The 18,068-nt window shown below is 35.3% G+C and overlaps 1 protein-coding gene across 1 annotated transcript; it reads left to right on the top strand.

Annotated features, from left to right (window-relative positions):
- Window positions 1–473: 473 nt before the first annotated feature.
- LOC108679094 (interferon-related developmental regulator 1) lies at window positions 474–17,847 on the top strand. The gene is made up of 8 exons (XM_018167619.2): window positions 474–711; window positions 12,392–12,469; window positions 12,851–12,977; window positions 13,265–13,430; window positions 13,730–13,912; window positions 14,168–14,441; window positions 14,989–15,230; window positions 15,438–17,847. The coding sequence occupies exons 1-8, from the start codon at window positions 651–653 to the stop codon at window positions 15,603–15,605; spliced, it is 1,299 nt and encodes a 432-aa protein (XP_018023108.1). The 5' UTR covers window positions 474–650; the 3' UTR covers window positions 15,606–17,847.
- The last annotated feature ends 221 nt before the right edge of the window (window positions 17,848–18,068 follow it).

Here is an 18,068-nt window from a genome sequence, read left to right as displayed (position 1 = left end):
AGCGCTTCCAAAAGATAGAACTTACACTGAACTTACACGTGCCTAGCAAATTATACAAGTGCTAGCACGCTACATACGGTATATTAAACTTAACACGTTTTTCCACTATTATCAGATTTTTGCGACAATGAGATTAGGTAATGATGCTTCCAAACTTCAATATTGAGTGCATTCTGAAATCAATTCATATAATTCTTAAATTAAAAAACAATAACTTATTAATACAGAAACATCTTCAGAATAAATACATTAACTCACGGTTGAAAAAATATCAGTAACTATTTTCAGAATTTTATATTTGTTCAACTATGTTGTAACTGGTCATGTCTATTGATGAAAAATGCATGAGTAAAAGTCCATCATTAAAGTAATATTTCTAAGAAATTGCATCATTTAGTGAAAGCATGGCTACACTGATTCCGATGGCAACACTGCAGGTCTGTATTTAATAAGATTCCCATTTCCCATGACGTCATGTTCAGTTCACCTACAACCACGATGAAAGCAGTGTCGCAAAGCCTACTTTCCTCCACCAATCTTTCTATTTCTTGCTATAATCGATTAGTGTGTGAAGAGCACAATCGCAAGACTATACCTTCGTGATTTTAAGTGTAAATTTAGTTCTTTTCAAATTTTAATATTCTGTGAAAATGCCGCGTGAAGGGAAAGGAAAGAGAAACGGGCGCAAAAGCGCTCCAGCTGTTCGGAAAGGTAGGTAGTGCGCAGAAGCAAAAGACGATTTCAATTAAATATTCTCTGTGCTAAAATTAAGAATTCCGGCAATATTATTAGTCATTATATCTAAGTAAGTAGGGCTACCCGAACTAATTAAATGTATTTCACGGAAAGTTATATTTTTCTTGTTATGTAACGGACTAAACGGAGCCTGCATTGAATTCTAGCACGCCTTACACGTTGGATGGCAGCCGAGTTGTTGACCTTGACGAGCATTTGAATAGGAGTTCTTAGCTCTTGTCTGACTAGCAATTGTTGATAGGTATAGTCAACTGATAGAAATTATTGCACGCCAATGCACGATTTTATTTGCATCTGCTGTGCAATTTTTACATTTTTGCACAGCAAAAATTGCTGTGCAATAATTTGAAAAATTCTGTGCAAAAATTGCACAGCGATTGTGATGCCATTTCTCATCATCACATCACCTATTCCCATTCACACTGTCACTCGCAATGCAATTTTTAGAATAAACTAGTAAATATTACTAGTTTTCTCTTGTAGTAGTTGTGTAACACATTAATATTATTTTTGCAATGTAGTGTGTATTTGTAGTTTGTACCCAGGTCTCATACAGTGGCAATAGTCGTTGGAAATAACTTGGAATTTCAACGACTTTTGCTAAAGTTATCGACCAATTTTTTTACTTTACAATGACTTTCGAGCTAAAATAATAGGACATTTATCTTTTTCAATGACTGCCAACTAATGGGACTCTTCCACAATAAACTTATGACGACTGCCAACAAGCAACTTAGCGAGACCCGACAAGATATCATACGACTGTGGTACTGACTAAAACCCGGACCCCAACACTCCAACAGCGCATTACGAGCGGCGGATGCATGGTGGCAGGGAATTATTGTGAGTACTTATCGGTCCACCGCCGTGCGGCGGTCTTAACCCTTCGCAAGGCCCCATGCCCTTGGCCCTTGGGCTCCTCTTGCAAGTTGTAATGGTCTAAACTCAACAGTTTGACCCCATGCCCATGGTCTCATCACAACTCCCTTTAGAAATGTGTGGAGTTTCGAAATTGATAGTAATAAATCAATAAATATTTGAACTGGGAAATTCCTTAGTTACTTACGTTGGTTCTGGAATGATATCAATGATGTAAAAAATGACAATGAAATCGGTTAAGCCTCAGCCATGATTCTAGCTTTGCTTAGTCCTTACACTCTTACCTCGTAATTCATGATGTTAGAACTTCGATATTCAAATATTGACACTGTCAAGTGTCATCTGTGTCAATATCACAATCAAAATTATTGCACAATCAGAAATGTGTTATAATATCACAATCGAGAATATTATTCACAAATAACCATCCATTTCAATGCCAAACTGGTCCCATCTTCACGCTAGTCATATGTAAACATACCGGTATGGCTAGCGGTGACGTCACACACAAGAACACGTGGGAGACAAAAAAAGCAATATTTCCTTGTACCACAAACAAATAAATGTAAATAATTAGCAATGGAAAATGTGTTTCTGCAACATTTTGAGAGACTGTGCCTAAGCAGAATAATATATTGTTATTATTATAGTTGTATAGTAAATATACTGACAATAAAATAGTTCCTTTGATGGCCACTGCTGGCGCTAGCATCTGGATGTGGAAGCATAATCTTTGTTTGAAATTCAAACAATTTAATATCTTACTATGCCACAAGTTAATACATTTAAATAATTAATAATGGAAAATATGTTGCTGGAACACTTTAAGAGACCGGACCTAAATAGAATACGATATTATTATATATTTAGTCAAGATACTAAAACAATAAAGTAGTTCATTTTTTTGCCGCTGCTAGCGCTGGCATCTGTACCACTGTAGCCTGTATGTGAACCTTCCATTCGTAATATTAATTCAGCATGGAATCATGGAGATGCAACTTCTATGATTAATTTGAATCATAAAAATTAACCTAATGCAAGAAATTAGCAATCAATAATTCAACGTTGTTTTGTAAGTTTTGTACCAACGGAACTACGGGAAACTACATTAAATACGTATTGGCAACTTAAGCTAAAAAAATGCACTGCAACTGTAATCAGCTGTGAGAGAAGGTGCCAGAAAGCGCGATGGATTCAATTTAGTCATTTTTTATTTGAAATCGGTCTCAGTTCTTTGGACTAGGAGCGTAAATTACAGTGTAAAACCTATTAAAAGTTTACGTCTCTGCGTGAATTTTGATGCTGTTAGCATTGAAATACTTGAAAGTATCTCTGATGCAAGAAATACTGGCTAAATACATTTTAATTTAGAAATTAACATCAATCAAAATTACTGTTGTTCAGGCTTCAGGGCTATGTTGGTTCTTGCGAACCGATTGTTGCATCCAGTCGCTTATATTGAAAATAGAAATATTTAAGCAAGTATTTCTTGCGTCAGAGATAATTCAAAGTTTGTTAATGTTAACAGCATTATAATCCATGCAGAAACGTACATTTTCTACATAGATATTAAAAATTTAGGCTCTATGACTTGTATACCGTAAAATGGGGTAACTTAGACCGGCGGGGTAACTTAGACCACTTTTCGTTTTTTTTTTAACAAAAATCCCCACAACTCAAAAACTATTTGACATAGAAAAATGTTGTCAATGGGCATTAAAGGCCTAATACTGAGGCTACATAACACAATAGAAAGATTTGAAAAGTTTGCATATCTAATAGGTTAAAAAATTAAAAATGTGACCCACGAAAAAAAGCTATTATTTAAAGCCTGTCAGAGTACCCCCTGTCTCTTATACACATCTAGATGTGTATAAGAGACAGAGATACGACTGCGGTACTGACTAAAACCCGGACCCCAACAGCGCATTACGAGCGGCGGATGTAAAATGTTCAGCCCCGGGACAACGCAACCATCATATGTATTGAAGCTTGCAAAAATAATCGGACAGATTACGCCAGTGTTTTTTCCACTTAGAAGCTAGAATCAAACTTTCTTGAGGAAATTTTCTGCATGTTATATTTTTATTTTAACCTTGACATGTAAGAGCATGTAGCTAGGTGTGCAATATATTGCGGTGTTTTTATGCATGATACTCGTGCATTTTAACCGATTACGTACATCTGAAAATATGTATGCAAAATATTACGATGTTTGTGTGCATGAAATTCACGCACTTCAACTTAATACGCACATTTGAAAGTCTGTATATGATATATATCATAGGGCCTGTATTCATGTTACGCGTGCGCTTCAACACTACGTATACATCTGAAAGCTTACATGTAATATATTACGATGCCTGTATTCATGATACTCATGCACTTTAACAATGCGTACATCGGAAAGTTTGTAAGCAATGAAATGCGAGCTCGATGAAACATCATAAGACCTAACGGTGATGTTCAGCTTGTAAAATTTTTTCCATTTCACCTTCATTCCTGAGTTAAACAGAAATTTGAGCCAAAATTTACAGTGACCAAGAAATTTCTTTCAAACTACTGAACAGATTCGAACAAAACTTTGAATATACATTCCTAACCTTCCAACGGTTATGTTTAGCTCGTGACAATTTTTTGGGTTTTAACTTCCTTTTCAAGTTTTTTCCATTTATCTTCATTCATGAGGTACATCGCAATTTGGGCCAAAATTTGCAGTGAACAAGAAATGTCTTCTAAACTACTGAATAGATTTTAACACGTTGACTACGTATTGGTACATATGCGTACCACGAAATGTATTTCTCCTGGTACATAATTCAGAGTTGCCAGATGGCCTAAAAACGGCCAATTAAGTCCGTGAACAAAAAGGCCAAAAAGGCCTATAACTCAATATGTACTAGTATATTTGTAGGTTCCGGTGTAAAAATTCAAATTTTTTTAGTTAATTAGGAAGCGCCCCTTACAACCCCTATCATAAATTTTAGCCGACCACCTAAATTGAAAAAACTAAATCGCGGAATTTGTCCGGTAAAAAAAGAAAGTCTGGCAACCCTGATCCATAATAGTACTAGAAAAATGAAACAAAAGTACAAGATGAACCAATCGTAGTCAACGTGTTAATGAGACTTTGAATACACAATCCTAACCTCTCAGTTAGTGAAAAAAATTTCTATTTTGCTTTCGTTCACAAGTTATAACGGATATACGGAGAAACGACCGGCATTTTTTAGGCTAATTTTTAAATTTGAATTGACAACGAGCCATATACCGGTACGTATAGCCGTATAACTTGCAAACGAAGAAAATGAGCTTAAAATGTTTCGTTCGCTGCAAATTTCTGCACGTATTGCCATATTACTCACGAATGAAGGTGAAATTAAAAATATTTTCACGTGCTAAACATCACCATTAGGTCCTAATGAATACGTGTACAAGTTTCATTGAGCTACGGTCATTACTTTGGGAGATATTAATTGCTCACTGAATTTAGATATTTACAGTAAGACCGGCAGCATTTACGGTCTCAAATTTTTTCAAGACGTTTGTAACACGCGCATATTCCATTGATGATATTAAACTCACTGGAAAAATTTATACAAGTATCATTATGTTGCAAGTCAGATCACACGCTTTAATAGTAATCAATGGGAAATTTGTTGATACAATTTTCTTTTGCTTATAAATGACGTGCGATATTTATTTTTTCCGCAAGTTACAGGCTTGGATGGGCAGCTCAATGGCAAATGGTTTTTACTCATATGAACTGTGTAAGCCAAAGATTCCATTATCATGGATGTTGAGATTAATTTCACGGCACTATGACACTTCTGAATAAAAATGGTTATAACCTAATGGCCCTATACTTAGTGAACGAGATTATTAGGCACAAAAAATGTACTACATAGACGCGAGAAAAAGGTTTGAGCGCAATTTTTAATTGAATCATATCTGAAGTTTGGATATAATTTTTGGTCGCCTTGGATGACAGGTCACGAGTCTAATGATCAGCCATATAACTTGAGAATGCAGCAATTGTCGGAGAGAAATTCTATGATCTAAACACGTGCTGAAGGCTTTAGTGAGTTTTTGTTTGTGATTTAATTATGATATGCTACCCAGTTGAAAGAATGCTCATCCATGTGCCTTGGGAAGAAACCCTCTATCGTGAAATTGAATACTTCAATAAAGTGCGCATATTCTATTTTTCATTTACTGCATCTGAATCTTGATACTTTAATTGTAAGCAGATCCGTTATGTATTGAAGGAGTTATGAATGGTTAGGTTGCTTAAAAAATACGTTTATTCATTTTAATTAAAACTGATTAATGTAAAAATCGGTAATAATTCCTGCGGCAGCGTATCGATAATAAATATTCATAATCCAAAATTCAAGCAAATCTGTTCTCTATTGAAGGAAATATGAGTGTCTGGGTTGAGAAAAAATATGTTTATTGTTTTTGATTAAAAATTAATTTTTGTAAAAATTTGTATTAATTCCTGCGGCAGCGTATCGATAATGTTCACTCGTAACTCACATATTAAAATTCAAGCAAATTTGTTCAGTATTGAAGGACTTGTGAGTGGTTCAGTTGCACGAATCCGCAGCCAGGACCGCAACGGGTCTACAAAAGTGCGATTCACTGAAGAAATAGGCCCATGTCCATGTCCAATTCTTGTACTTGTCGTGACTTGATTCACAAGGTTGATTTTTACGTTTAGATCATTTCATTTGTTGAAATTCACTCTGTGATGAATGATTCAGGAATCTGTTACGCTTAAATTTGCAGAACGCACGTGAATAACAGAGGTGCACATCCGTAGTTTGAATTTCTTCCCATTGTAACTAACAGTAACTGGTATTCTTGGATATGCCTGAGAGAATATGAAATTCGCGAATCCCATTTGTGAGTGGCTCGCATTTGTTGAACAAATGCAAGTAGCCATATATTAAATAGAGTTGAGGTTTGATAATTCTGGTGATTTCTGGTTTGAAAAATTAAACCATTAATGCGTTATCTGTTAGGTGTTTGTTGTATATAAAGAATATTATGTACATAGACTTAAGGTTATCTCATTATTAACGACTAGTGTTTTCATTGTTAAGTTATTGATAATCGAACTACTGAAGAAACCTATCAACTATCGACTGCATAAATCCTATCGACTATCGACTGGCATGTGTTTGTTCAATGACCAGATGACCTTGAGATAAATTTTACAACGACTCTTGTGCCACACTATGAGACCTGGGTTTGTACCAAGTTGAATGTTTTTAAAATGAATAACAAAACCAAAGTTGTGAAAAACAATTGTACAGTATGAAAATGAATTTGTATCTTTGTTGTTAGCTTAGCTACATTATTTTTTCCAGCTCTTTAGTCTATGTGAAGATGCATAGTCTTCTTGATAGGGGCAAACATTAGATTTTTTAAACTTGATTCATTTTTGTCTTTTATAGTTCAAAATTTTGTTTGATATAATTATTGTGTGTAAAAACTGAGCATGTGATATTTACCTTTACTTAACACTATTAAAATGCAGTTAAGCACAGAAACAGAAATTTCTTATGAAACAAGATGGTATGGTTATAAAAAGAGATTTCACTATTTCCAATTATGAGTTGACCATATGGTGATATGGAGCTGCCATGGAGATCAGTACACAAGGTGACAAGGCATACCGTGGTGCACTAATCATAGTGGAATTCTATGAAGAGAGGTACTTATGGCAGTCCACTGCCGTGTGGTGGTCTTAACCCTTTGCAAGGCCCCAATCCCCATGCCCTTGGCCCTTGGGCAATGGGCTTGGGCCCCTCTTGCAAGTGGGCCCATGGTCTCATCACAATTCCCTCTAGAAATATGTGAAGTTTTGAAATTGATATAAATAAATCTATAAATATTTGAACTGGGAAATTCCTTAGTTACTTTAGTTGGTTCCGGAATGATATCAATGACATAAAAAATGACAATGACATTGGTTAAGTCTCAGCCATGTTTCCAGCTCTGCTCCTTTCACTTTCACCGTGTAACTCGTAATGTTAGAACTTTGATGTTCAAATGTTGACACTACTGTCAATTTTTTCACAACCAGAAATATGTTAAAATATCACAATCAAAAATGTTATTCACAAATAACCATCAATTGCAATGCAAATCCATTTCCATCTTCACTGCTGTGGCTTTGTTTACATACGGCTGGGTGGGCCTGCGGTGACGTCACACAACAACACAAGAACAATAAGAACACATGGTACATTTACTGTGACATCAAACAATGCAATATTTTGCTGCACCACAAATAAATAAAAGTAAATAATTATTAATGGAAAATATGTTGCTGGAACATTTTGAGAGACAGTGCCTAAGCCGAATACTATATTGTTGTTATTATAGTAAACATACCTACTAAACAATAAAGTAGTTCCTTTGATTGCCACTGCTGGTGCTGGCATCTGAATGCAGGTGTGCCACCTTTGTTTAGAATTCAAACAATTTGGATATCTTACTTCACCATAAGTTAATACATTTAAATAATTAGTAATGTAAAATATGTTGCTGGAACACTTTAGGAGACTGGACCTAAACAGAATACGATATTATTATATTATTAGTCAACATACTAAACAATAAAGTAGGTAGTTCATTTGATTGCAGCTGCTGGCGCTGGCATCTATATGTGAACCTTCTATGGGTAATTTTAATTCAACATGTAATTATGGCGATATAACTTCTATGATTAATTTGAATCATAAACATTTACCTGATGCAAGAAATTAGCAATCAATAATTCAAGGTTATTTTGTAAGTTTTGTACCAACCTAAGAATACATTAAGGGGAACGTCTAGGGTAAAATTTATCTCGGCTATTTACAGACGGATCACTCTGAAACTTGGTGCACATATGTAAAACAGAAATCTAAGACTTTTTTGTTTGTGAATATTTTGAAAAAATGAAAGAAAACGGGAAAATCTTAGAAAATGGACAAAAGGGGGTACCGTAGAAATCTATCTCCTCCTAGGATTTTCAAGCTAGAACATCGAGACACATATCATTCGATGCGTAAAGACCCTATCTAAACCTGAACACAGTGGTTTTTTGGATTTCTCATTTTTGTGGGTGTGGGAGCATTTTTTGTAAATTTTTTGAAAATTTTTTGATTTTTTGATGATATGATTTATTTCTCCAAAACGTATGATGGTTGTCACTAAAACATTCCTTTCTGTTTCAGGTATGTTTTTCATGATCTTATTTTTATAGTAAATTCACTTAACCCAATTAAAATGGTGTGAAATTACAAGCTGTCCTGTAAGCTTACAGATACAGAAAAATACTATAAGGCTGCTGATATGAAGCTTGCAGTGGACAAGGTTGTTATAAATGCTCAATGGCATGTTCATGGATATAGTAATATTGCATCAATAATACGGTAGTATCGCATCAATAATACGGTAATTAATGTATTTCGTAATATCATTTCAATAAAGGAAAAACGAGTGAAAATCACAGAAAATGTCATTTATTCTACCTCTACATCATCTACAATGAAAAAGGAGGACTTCAGAGTACTGTTAGTAATGAATGAGTACGCTCTGCATGCTTCAAATTTTTTAAAATGGAGTTTTATTCCAAGTGTTCCGAGTAGTCCCGTTTGACGGGGCTACTCAGGACACTCTTTTTTTTGCTTTGGCACCTTACGAATAGCATGGAATTTTTTTGGATAAGCAATGTGATAGCCCTTGCAAAGAGCTTTGAAATGAGCCTAAACTTGTTTATGAAATGTTTCATGGTAAGAAGTTATGAATGAAAAACTTTCAAAATTGTCCTGAGTAGCCCTGGTTGATGGTATTTCTTGCATCAGAGATAATTCAAAGTTTTTTAATGGTAACAGTATTATAATCCATGCAGAAAGATAAATTTTGTATATGCATATTAAAAGTTTAGGCTCTTTAGGACTCGTATAATATGGGATAGGATTTCAAATCTATGCATGCATTCAAATTCAAATAAGGCCTGCCCATGCCCAGTGCAGCTATCAGCTGAGCTGACAGTGAAACCACCTCTTTCTTCAGAAGTAAATAAGCTTTTGCCGGGGAAAGTGTGTTGTGCGGTGGGGCGCTCAGTCCGTAAAGAAGCGTGATTGGTTCAAAATGTCATAAGACCAGGTTCTTTTAAATAACCTATTTAATTACACCATGGTGCACTTCAAACCAAAACCTGCCATTTTAATGTTTGGTTGTGCTCTGTTAACTTCCTTTGCTCACATATATTTACCTACAATATGTTTTTTTACAATGGTTGAATAAGTCAAGCCTTCAAGAGACCTTGGTCTATTTCTAAAGATTTATGCAAAGCAGTCAAGTTAGGCCAGGTTGGAACAAGATTGAAAATTTTCTACTAACTGCTAAAATCTCACTGCTCCAAAGTGACTCATTTTTTATAACACTTCTCTTTACTTCACTTCTTGTCTGTTTGTTTGTCTATCTGTTGTCTGTCTGCTACAAAGCTTATAATCAAAATTTAACACACTTCAACTTATCCTACTGATCTGAAATTTTGCACACTTGTGTAAAGTTGGAGACAATGCATGAATCAAATGTCAGAATAAAAGATTTTAAAAATTAAAAAAAAATTCAATATTAAAAAAATTTGAAAAATAATTTTGTCAGCTACAAATCTTATAACTGATATCTGACACACTTTTACCTGTGTAATTGATCTGAAATTTTGCACACTTGCGTGAAGTCAGAGGCAATGCATGAATCAATTAATAGAATACCGTAATTAATTTTGAAAAAAAAAATTATATATTAAAAAATTTATATAATAAAAAAATTGAAAAATTAATTTTTTTAATTTGAAAATTAAATGAGAAATTCATTGTAGCCATGTATTTTTGTTTAATTGAAAATTTTGTATTGCACAAATATGGCATTGCAACAAAATTTATTAATATGCATATTAGTTCCCTTCTATATCTAAAGACTTCAAGCCAAAAAGGTCTTTATTAATGGTCTTTTAGTTGCATTCATGCTACTGGCTTCTTGCCCAAAATTTTAAGCACAAAATGTTTTTAATGGTTGTTTTGTTGGGATCATGCCAGATGGCTTACCAATGGCAATGAAGCCATGCATGTAGAATACATCTGTGACTTAAATTGAGACATTGTTTATTTCATGCTCTATTGCCTCTTAATGAGAATCAAGATGTTTTTGTTGATAATTTATGAAAATATCAGATCGGGCAAAACATATTCCATTTTAAACATTGACTTCCATGAAAGCGAATGTATCCATCTTCGATTTTATTCACCTCCACAAATTTGCTATTGATAATTGCATCATTATATAAAATGTATAAAAAAAATTTTTAAAGACCACGTTTTTCATGTGGACTCAAAAGTAGAAAATAATTTTACGGCAGCTACTGATCTCAGTTTGCTTTCATTCTCTTGGTCTTTTGTATTTCAGTTAAAATATTTTACATAGCTAGCGGGAAAGTTGGTGAAATGTCGATTGCAAGATTTGATCATCACAGACAGACAGACACGAAAGCGAGCTAAGAAAAACGTGGTAAAAAAATGTAAAAAGAGCTTCATTTATCAGTATTGTCAGAGTAAAAACTTGTGTTTATATTTCAGTTTTTTTTTTGCATTTACGTTGGTGATGCTTTGTATGGTATGATGGTCTGATATAATTGATGATTGGCAGAAGCCTGATAACACAGCCAATGAAATAGAAGCTGGGGGCTGTTATGGGTCTTTTTGGGCTTTTTGCAGTGAAAATAAATGTATAGTTAGTTAAATGTGGAAGGGTTAATACAGTTTCTTATTTTTTTCAAAAAAGAATGGATCCTTTTAGAGAATAGTAGAAAAATTACTCGTCTAACTGTGCCACTATGTTGTTCAATTAATATCAACATTAAGCTCTAATTTTATGACTAAGGCAAGTTGAACATCAACTTTCATACCGTAAAATGGGGTAACTTAGACCACTTTTTTTTCTATAAATGACGCCATTTTTTTACTAGCTAAATTAAACTTGAATTGAAACATGCAAAATACAGGTCTATACTCTAGCTTCACTCACCATAAATTGCTCTATTAGATATGCAAACTTTTCAAATCTTTCTATTGTGTTATGTAGCCTCAGTATTAGGCCTTTAATGCCCATTGACAAAATTTTTCTATGTCAAATAGTTTTTGAGTTGTGGGGGTTTTTGTTAAAAAAACGAAAAGTGGTCTAAGTTACCCCGCCGGTCTAAGTTACCCCATTTTACGGTATTTATTTTACCGTCCTTCTCAAGAAATTGAAGATTCAAAATCTAAACAATGTTTGTGAAATGAGTTTGTAAATGAAAATCTATAGTAGCTATTTTTTGCAATCTAGGGAACATTATGGTAAGCATGACTTTTTTTAATGAACATTTTAGAAAACAGAAAAAAACTGAGTGCTCCATGTGTAGACAAGTGAATGTAACATTTTGAATTGAAATTAAATACAGCTCAGGGCATGAATGAAAAAGGAATGGCAACTTTATTTCCTTTTGTTTTCTATTATGTTAATGCACAGAAAATACTGCAGAAGGATCATCTATTATTGTTATAGTCAGGATTTGATGAATAGATTTCTGGATATCAGAAATAATGGCCAAAGTAATATTAAGTTCTATGTACATGCTTGTATTTAATATTGTTTGTTAAAGATATCTTTTCATTTGTATGAACATTGTTGAAAATTTGTGTTATTTGTGCAGTGCAACCTGAGGAGGAGGAAGAAAGTGACAACAGTGATGAGGTCACTGTAACATCATCTATGAACTCTGATGAAGAAGGTAATTTTGTCTACAATTTGTAATTTAGAAACCAAGTATTAACATTGACAGACTATAATATGTTCTGGTTCTTTCTAAATTGCGTATAAATACACACATATGACACAATGAACTCTGATGAAGAAGGTACTGTAATTTTGTCCACATTATAATTTGAAAACCAAGTATCAACATTGACAGACAATAATATCTACAGTTTTTTTCTAAATTGTGCATAAAAACATTCATATTATACTATGAACTCCAATGAAAAAAGTAATGTTGTGCTATTATTAATATTAATCAATAAGGATTAATATTGACTGACAATCATATTTTCTGGTTTGTTCCAAATCTTGCATGTATGCATATTTTTCATGTACATACTAATTGTTTGTACAGAGGAACAAATTTCATCCGTGGAGAAGTTTGGGCTGATGGTGCGTCAAGGCATTGAATATGCTCAAGAGAAAAGTGCTCTGCAGCGAGTAAAGGGTCTTACACAGCTCAGACAAATACTTCAAACAAGGTTTATTTTGATCATATTTTGTTGCTGAATTTACCTTGTGAATAATCTTACGGTATATACTTTTTTGTGTTCCATTGTTCCTCGGAGTCTTAAATTTTTTGGTTAGATTTAGTTGCATTTCTTGATTGCTAACTGTGAATGTAGCACCTTGCAATTTAAGCATCAATTGATTTTTTAATGCTCTCTCTTCAATTGCATACTACGATGCTCAAAACTTCCTATTTGCTGTAAACTTTTTTGTTCACTCTCGGTATATATTCCTCCTGATCATATTCTTGATTTCTCAGGGCGGCCGAAGATTGTGAGCTGGACAATCTTCATGTGACAATTTGTGACTGCATTGAACGTTGCCTCAAGAGAGGGGCTGGCAATGCTGAGAAAGTTGCTGCAGTTCGTCTTGCATCCATGCTGATGATAACCTCCCTCAACCTCACAGACGGCCTCTCTGATGAGGTTTGTGTCGAAATTCAAGTTTTGAAGCGGTGATTTACTTTGTGAACATTGATTTATAAACGTATTTTTAATTCAATATGTCTGCTCTCTCAAAGGTTAGGGAATTTAAATTGTTCAAGTTTTAATGGAATTTATTAATATGGTAATTTATTGACTTATTCTCTCCTTCATTTATTATTTACCTGTTTTCTGAAACCTTGGCTCTCGAATATTCTTAATTACCAAGGCTTACATATTAATTACTTTCTATTTGATGTATCCTCAGTATTGCCTTAAAACAATTGTTTGATGTGCCTCAGATCTACCTGGTGCTACAACCACCACTGCTGAGCATCTGTCAAGATCCCACTGTGGCATTCGCTGTTAGAGAGGAAGCCTGCAAAGCTGCTGCTATGCTTGCTTATTTTGGGGCAGTGGAGTACACACATCTGCAAGACACCCTGAATTCCCTTCACAATGTCTTCTCCAAGGCATTGCCCAAAGTGAGCATGGTAGCAAATTTGCACTTAATTTGGGTTTCCATACTTGAAAAATTAGCCTTGTGTATAGCCGCAAGAAGTTTTCCCTTCTAGAATATAAATACATACCTTATAATTCTTTGCAGGTCTTTATTTAAACATCTTGAATGTTTGAATTAAAGATTATTCGGCTCTAACTACATTTTACTAGGTGTCATGGTCTGTTTGTATATCTAAGAATGTGTATATTTAAAATTTTCCTTGTTTGGTTGCGTGCAGGGTAATGGGGAGCTCCCGAACCTGCAAGCTCCTTGCCTCTTGATGCATTCGGCCGCCCTGCAAGGCTTCGTGCTGCTTCTGACGCTGGCGCACAAGGAAGACGTGTTAACCAGGACTCCATCATTGTTGGCCGAGCTCACGTCTGTGCTAGAGACCCGAGATCTGGAGATGAGAACTGAAGCTGGCGTTGGCGTTGCTATGCTCTTCGAGTTGGCGCGAGAATCGCCGGCGTTTGGCTTCAAGCGTGTCAATGAGTTGCTGAATGTTCTCAATGGTGAGTGTAATGTTGACCATTGTTCTAGTATCACTGATTTAATAAATGTTTGAGCTGGAGGTTCTTGTATCTGCAGTTATCGCACCGCTAGTGGTGTGCAAGTGCCTGCCAAGTAGGATGCTGAGACTTCCTGGATCAAGGATGATTTTCCGTTTGTTACATTATTTTTGCCAGCAAAATTATCATGTTACAGCTACCACGTATTGCCCACTCGGCCCAGCAACCCACCATTACACTTGAAAACTAACTTATTCAATGCACTAGTATTTATCACCATGAGTTGAACAGATGCCGTTAATGCTCCATACTAGAGGCTAATTTATATTTTTAAAGGTGTGTCATGACTACCTAGTCTAAAATGTTACATTTACACACAAAGTTTGGGAAACTCTGGTTTTGGCAGGAAGAATGTTTTTTATTGATCATATTTACTGCTTATAAGTTCCTAGATTGGTCTGAAGTTCGTGGCATCAAAGCAAAAAGATGATCAAATTAAAGATGTTAAAATGCGGTACAACTGAATTCTAAACTAACTTCATTTGTTCAGAGTTGGCCACTGACTCTCAGAAGCATCGTAGCAAGAAGGAACGCAAGACACAACGTGCTGTGTTCCGCACTATTGTCACCTCCATTGAAGAAGAGTCGCGACCTGCTGAGGCAGTTTACCTGGCACACAAGCGAGCTAAGGACACCATTGAGATCGACTCCTGGGCTGTCAAGTGCCGTTTTGATGCCGTGCTGCACGCTCTCGAGGGCGGCCTTAACGTCCACTTCATCCACAATCAGGGCGTGAGTCATATCGACTGCAATTTTGTATTGGTATTATTCATGGGAGACGCCTTTATTTCTATTTAAAACATGTGATGATGCCGTCTAACATGTGATGAAGGCATATTATTCTCAGCTCGTCCTATCACTGTATTCTAATTACTCTCTATTTTTTGTATGCTTGAACTATATAATTAAATAGTATTTAGAAAGATTGATTTTGTGCAGCTTCGCTCAAGCTTTGGTCTGGACGCCTGCCCTGCAGTGATGGAGCAAGAGTGTAAGGACGAGCGTAAGAACCGGCGTCGCCTTGCAGAACTCATGAGCAAAGAAAGGAATTTGCTACGCAACAAATGCAGAGATAATCGAGCTATCGCCGTTACCTACGATGACTGAATTTGCTCCTCTATTTTCCTCTTCCTTAATGATACACCTTAGGTTGCACTCTTCCGACCTGTTATTCTTGTGATCGTTGGTATTGCCTTCCTGTCGTTATTTTGCTTACTTGAAGTTGTCTTACTACGCTTTTGTAAATACTTAAATGCTGTAGATTAGCTTTATTGGTGTCTGTTTAGCGTCAAATTTATGGCCTTTAATTTGCAATTTAGTCATGGACTTGGTAATGCAGGCTTGTGTTACCTAACCATCAACCACATGATAATTGTACCGTAGCTCAACCTGTTCGCCCTAAGCTATTCAGGAATTTAAATTTGGTGGAGGCTAATCGTTAAAATAGTGTGCATTATCTATGCATTGATTGTATCCAACTATTTTGTCTCAATTTTTGTGTTTCAATGTGACCTGAAAATGACAACTTTGAAATTTAAGTGACATCAAAACTGGCACGTAACTTATTTTAATATGACAGTGGTATTATTCCTGAATTAATTACCAACTTCCATGGATAACTTAAAATACTTACTCAGAAATTAAAGTTTCTTATCTTGCTTGTTGAGTATAGTACTAGTTGCTTGTATTTGCATTTCTTGGGTTTTAGTTGCGTTTACAAGTTATTCTAAATCATTGACGTAAGGATTATATAATTTGCTTAAAGTGAAGAAACGTGGCTTCGTATGTAACGTTTATGTGGCGAAAAATTTATTCGGTGTGTGTGTGTGCTTGTGAAAAATAATTTCAGTGTCGGTAAAATCGTTTCTTTCTTATCACTTGCCGGATAAAATTTAGGGTTTTAATCTTGCAGCTTTGCAATTTCGTAGTAGAGAAGTTGCGCTGTGTGATTTTAACAACAAATTTTATAACTTATTCTGAACCTCACTATCTGTGATATACCATTTTTCAAATCTCTATTTTATGGGCAATCTCATATGCTGCACTATTTGCAGTATCAAACGAAGTCCAGATGCAACATGCTTGCTTGAGGCCAAAGCGCGGCTTCCGTGTTTTATCGTCTTCTCGCTTTCTGGGCTACGTTTCTGTTCTGCCTTTTTATTCGTAATATTGGATTCTTCTTGCGAACGTTTCTTGTTACTTGGGTGTGTCATCTCATCCGTGTAATAGCTTTGCCCGTGTGTAAATCTGGTTTTTGGTACTTCTTTCGAATGAACTACCCTTACATGTACAGAGAGTATGGTTTTGGTAGGCTAAGGATGCTCGGAAAATCTATAGTTTTTATGCGAAATTCGAGTTATACCACAAATATGTTGTGTACCAGGTCGCTCATTGTCTCAACTGATGATCATCTTCTAGCGCATTCAGTACTATTGAATTGTTCCTTGCGATTCATTTGGAATCTTTCTTATTCCCCCGTTGCCATCGTTCCTATCAACAGCACTGAAGGGCCTGAATCTTCATGCAAAACCTTCTTGCATCAGATTGCTCATTACACGTATTCACTCGACACTTTTCATCTTGGGTGATAGGTATTTTTGTCCCTTTGCACAAAGGCTCCATGGTAACGTATTTCCTCTTTCTATTGTTGCGACCACCGTAACAATACAACAATATACCTACTCACAAATTTCTTGCTCACTAATTGCTTCATTCGTTGTTCTAGTCTTGTTTTGTTAGTGAAATTGAATTTCAATTGTATATCACTAATTCTATAAATAATTGTTCTATCGTTCAGTGCTTTGTAGTACACATTCAAGTGCTGGAATGCGACGTTTGTTTTTAGAATGCCGATTTTAAGCTTTCAAGCGGTCGAGAATCCTTATTCACGTCATGGACGTAGAAATTACTGGACACCATATTTCTGCTGAAAAATTACAGTACATTTTTTTCAGAAATTCGAGAAAATTTGGTTTGTCACGCGCATCCGCTCGTGCTGGTCGCTGGTAAGGCGTGCGCTCGTTTCTACGTCCGTGTTCAGTATTTTGTCTCAATTTAGGTACAGTTTATCATGTTGTGTTGGTTTTCTATAGCACGTTTGAGCATATCATATTGCCACATATATTGTAAAAGCTGAAAGGCATCATTTACGTTTGGGAGTTGTAGTTTCTATTGTAGTTGCTTGTGAACATTCACTTGAGTATAAATTTGTGCGTGATCTATTGAATTTGACAATTCAATAGTTTCCGCAGTTGAATTTAGAGATTAGAAATAAATTCAGTCTAATACTTATCGTTGAATTGCGCGTTTGCAACGCTTCTGTGTTGATAATAAAGTTCTCTGCTAATAACTGTGGTTTTCTTCGTCACAAAACAGATATGCTGTCTGTCACGGTTACAAAACTTGCAGCGATCTGGAGTTTCTTCTCTTTTTGTTTACCGGGCAAGATTTCCGTGTAGAAATTCTTTTAATTATTGTTTATACGCTATTAGTGCCAAGAAATACAATGACAATGAAGATATGAGTACTAATACTCTCGTATTAGTGCAAGAAATACCAGACAGTGTATAA

The sequence above is a fragment of the Hyalella azteca genome, unplaced genomic scaffold, assembly GCF_000764305.2.
Source record: "Hyalella azteca isolate HAZT.00-mixed unplaced genomic scaffold, Hazt_2.0.2 contig13311, whole genome shotgun sequence".
Lineage (NCBI taxonomy): Eukaryota > Metazoa > Arthropoda > Malacostraca > Amphipoda > Hyalellidae > Hyalella > Hyalella azteca.
The sequence above is the reverse complement of the archived record's forward strand: the minus strand, read 5'-3'. Positions and strand labels throughout refer to the sequence as shown.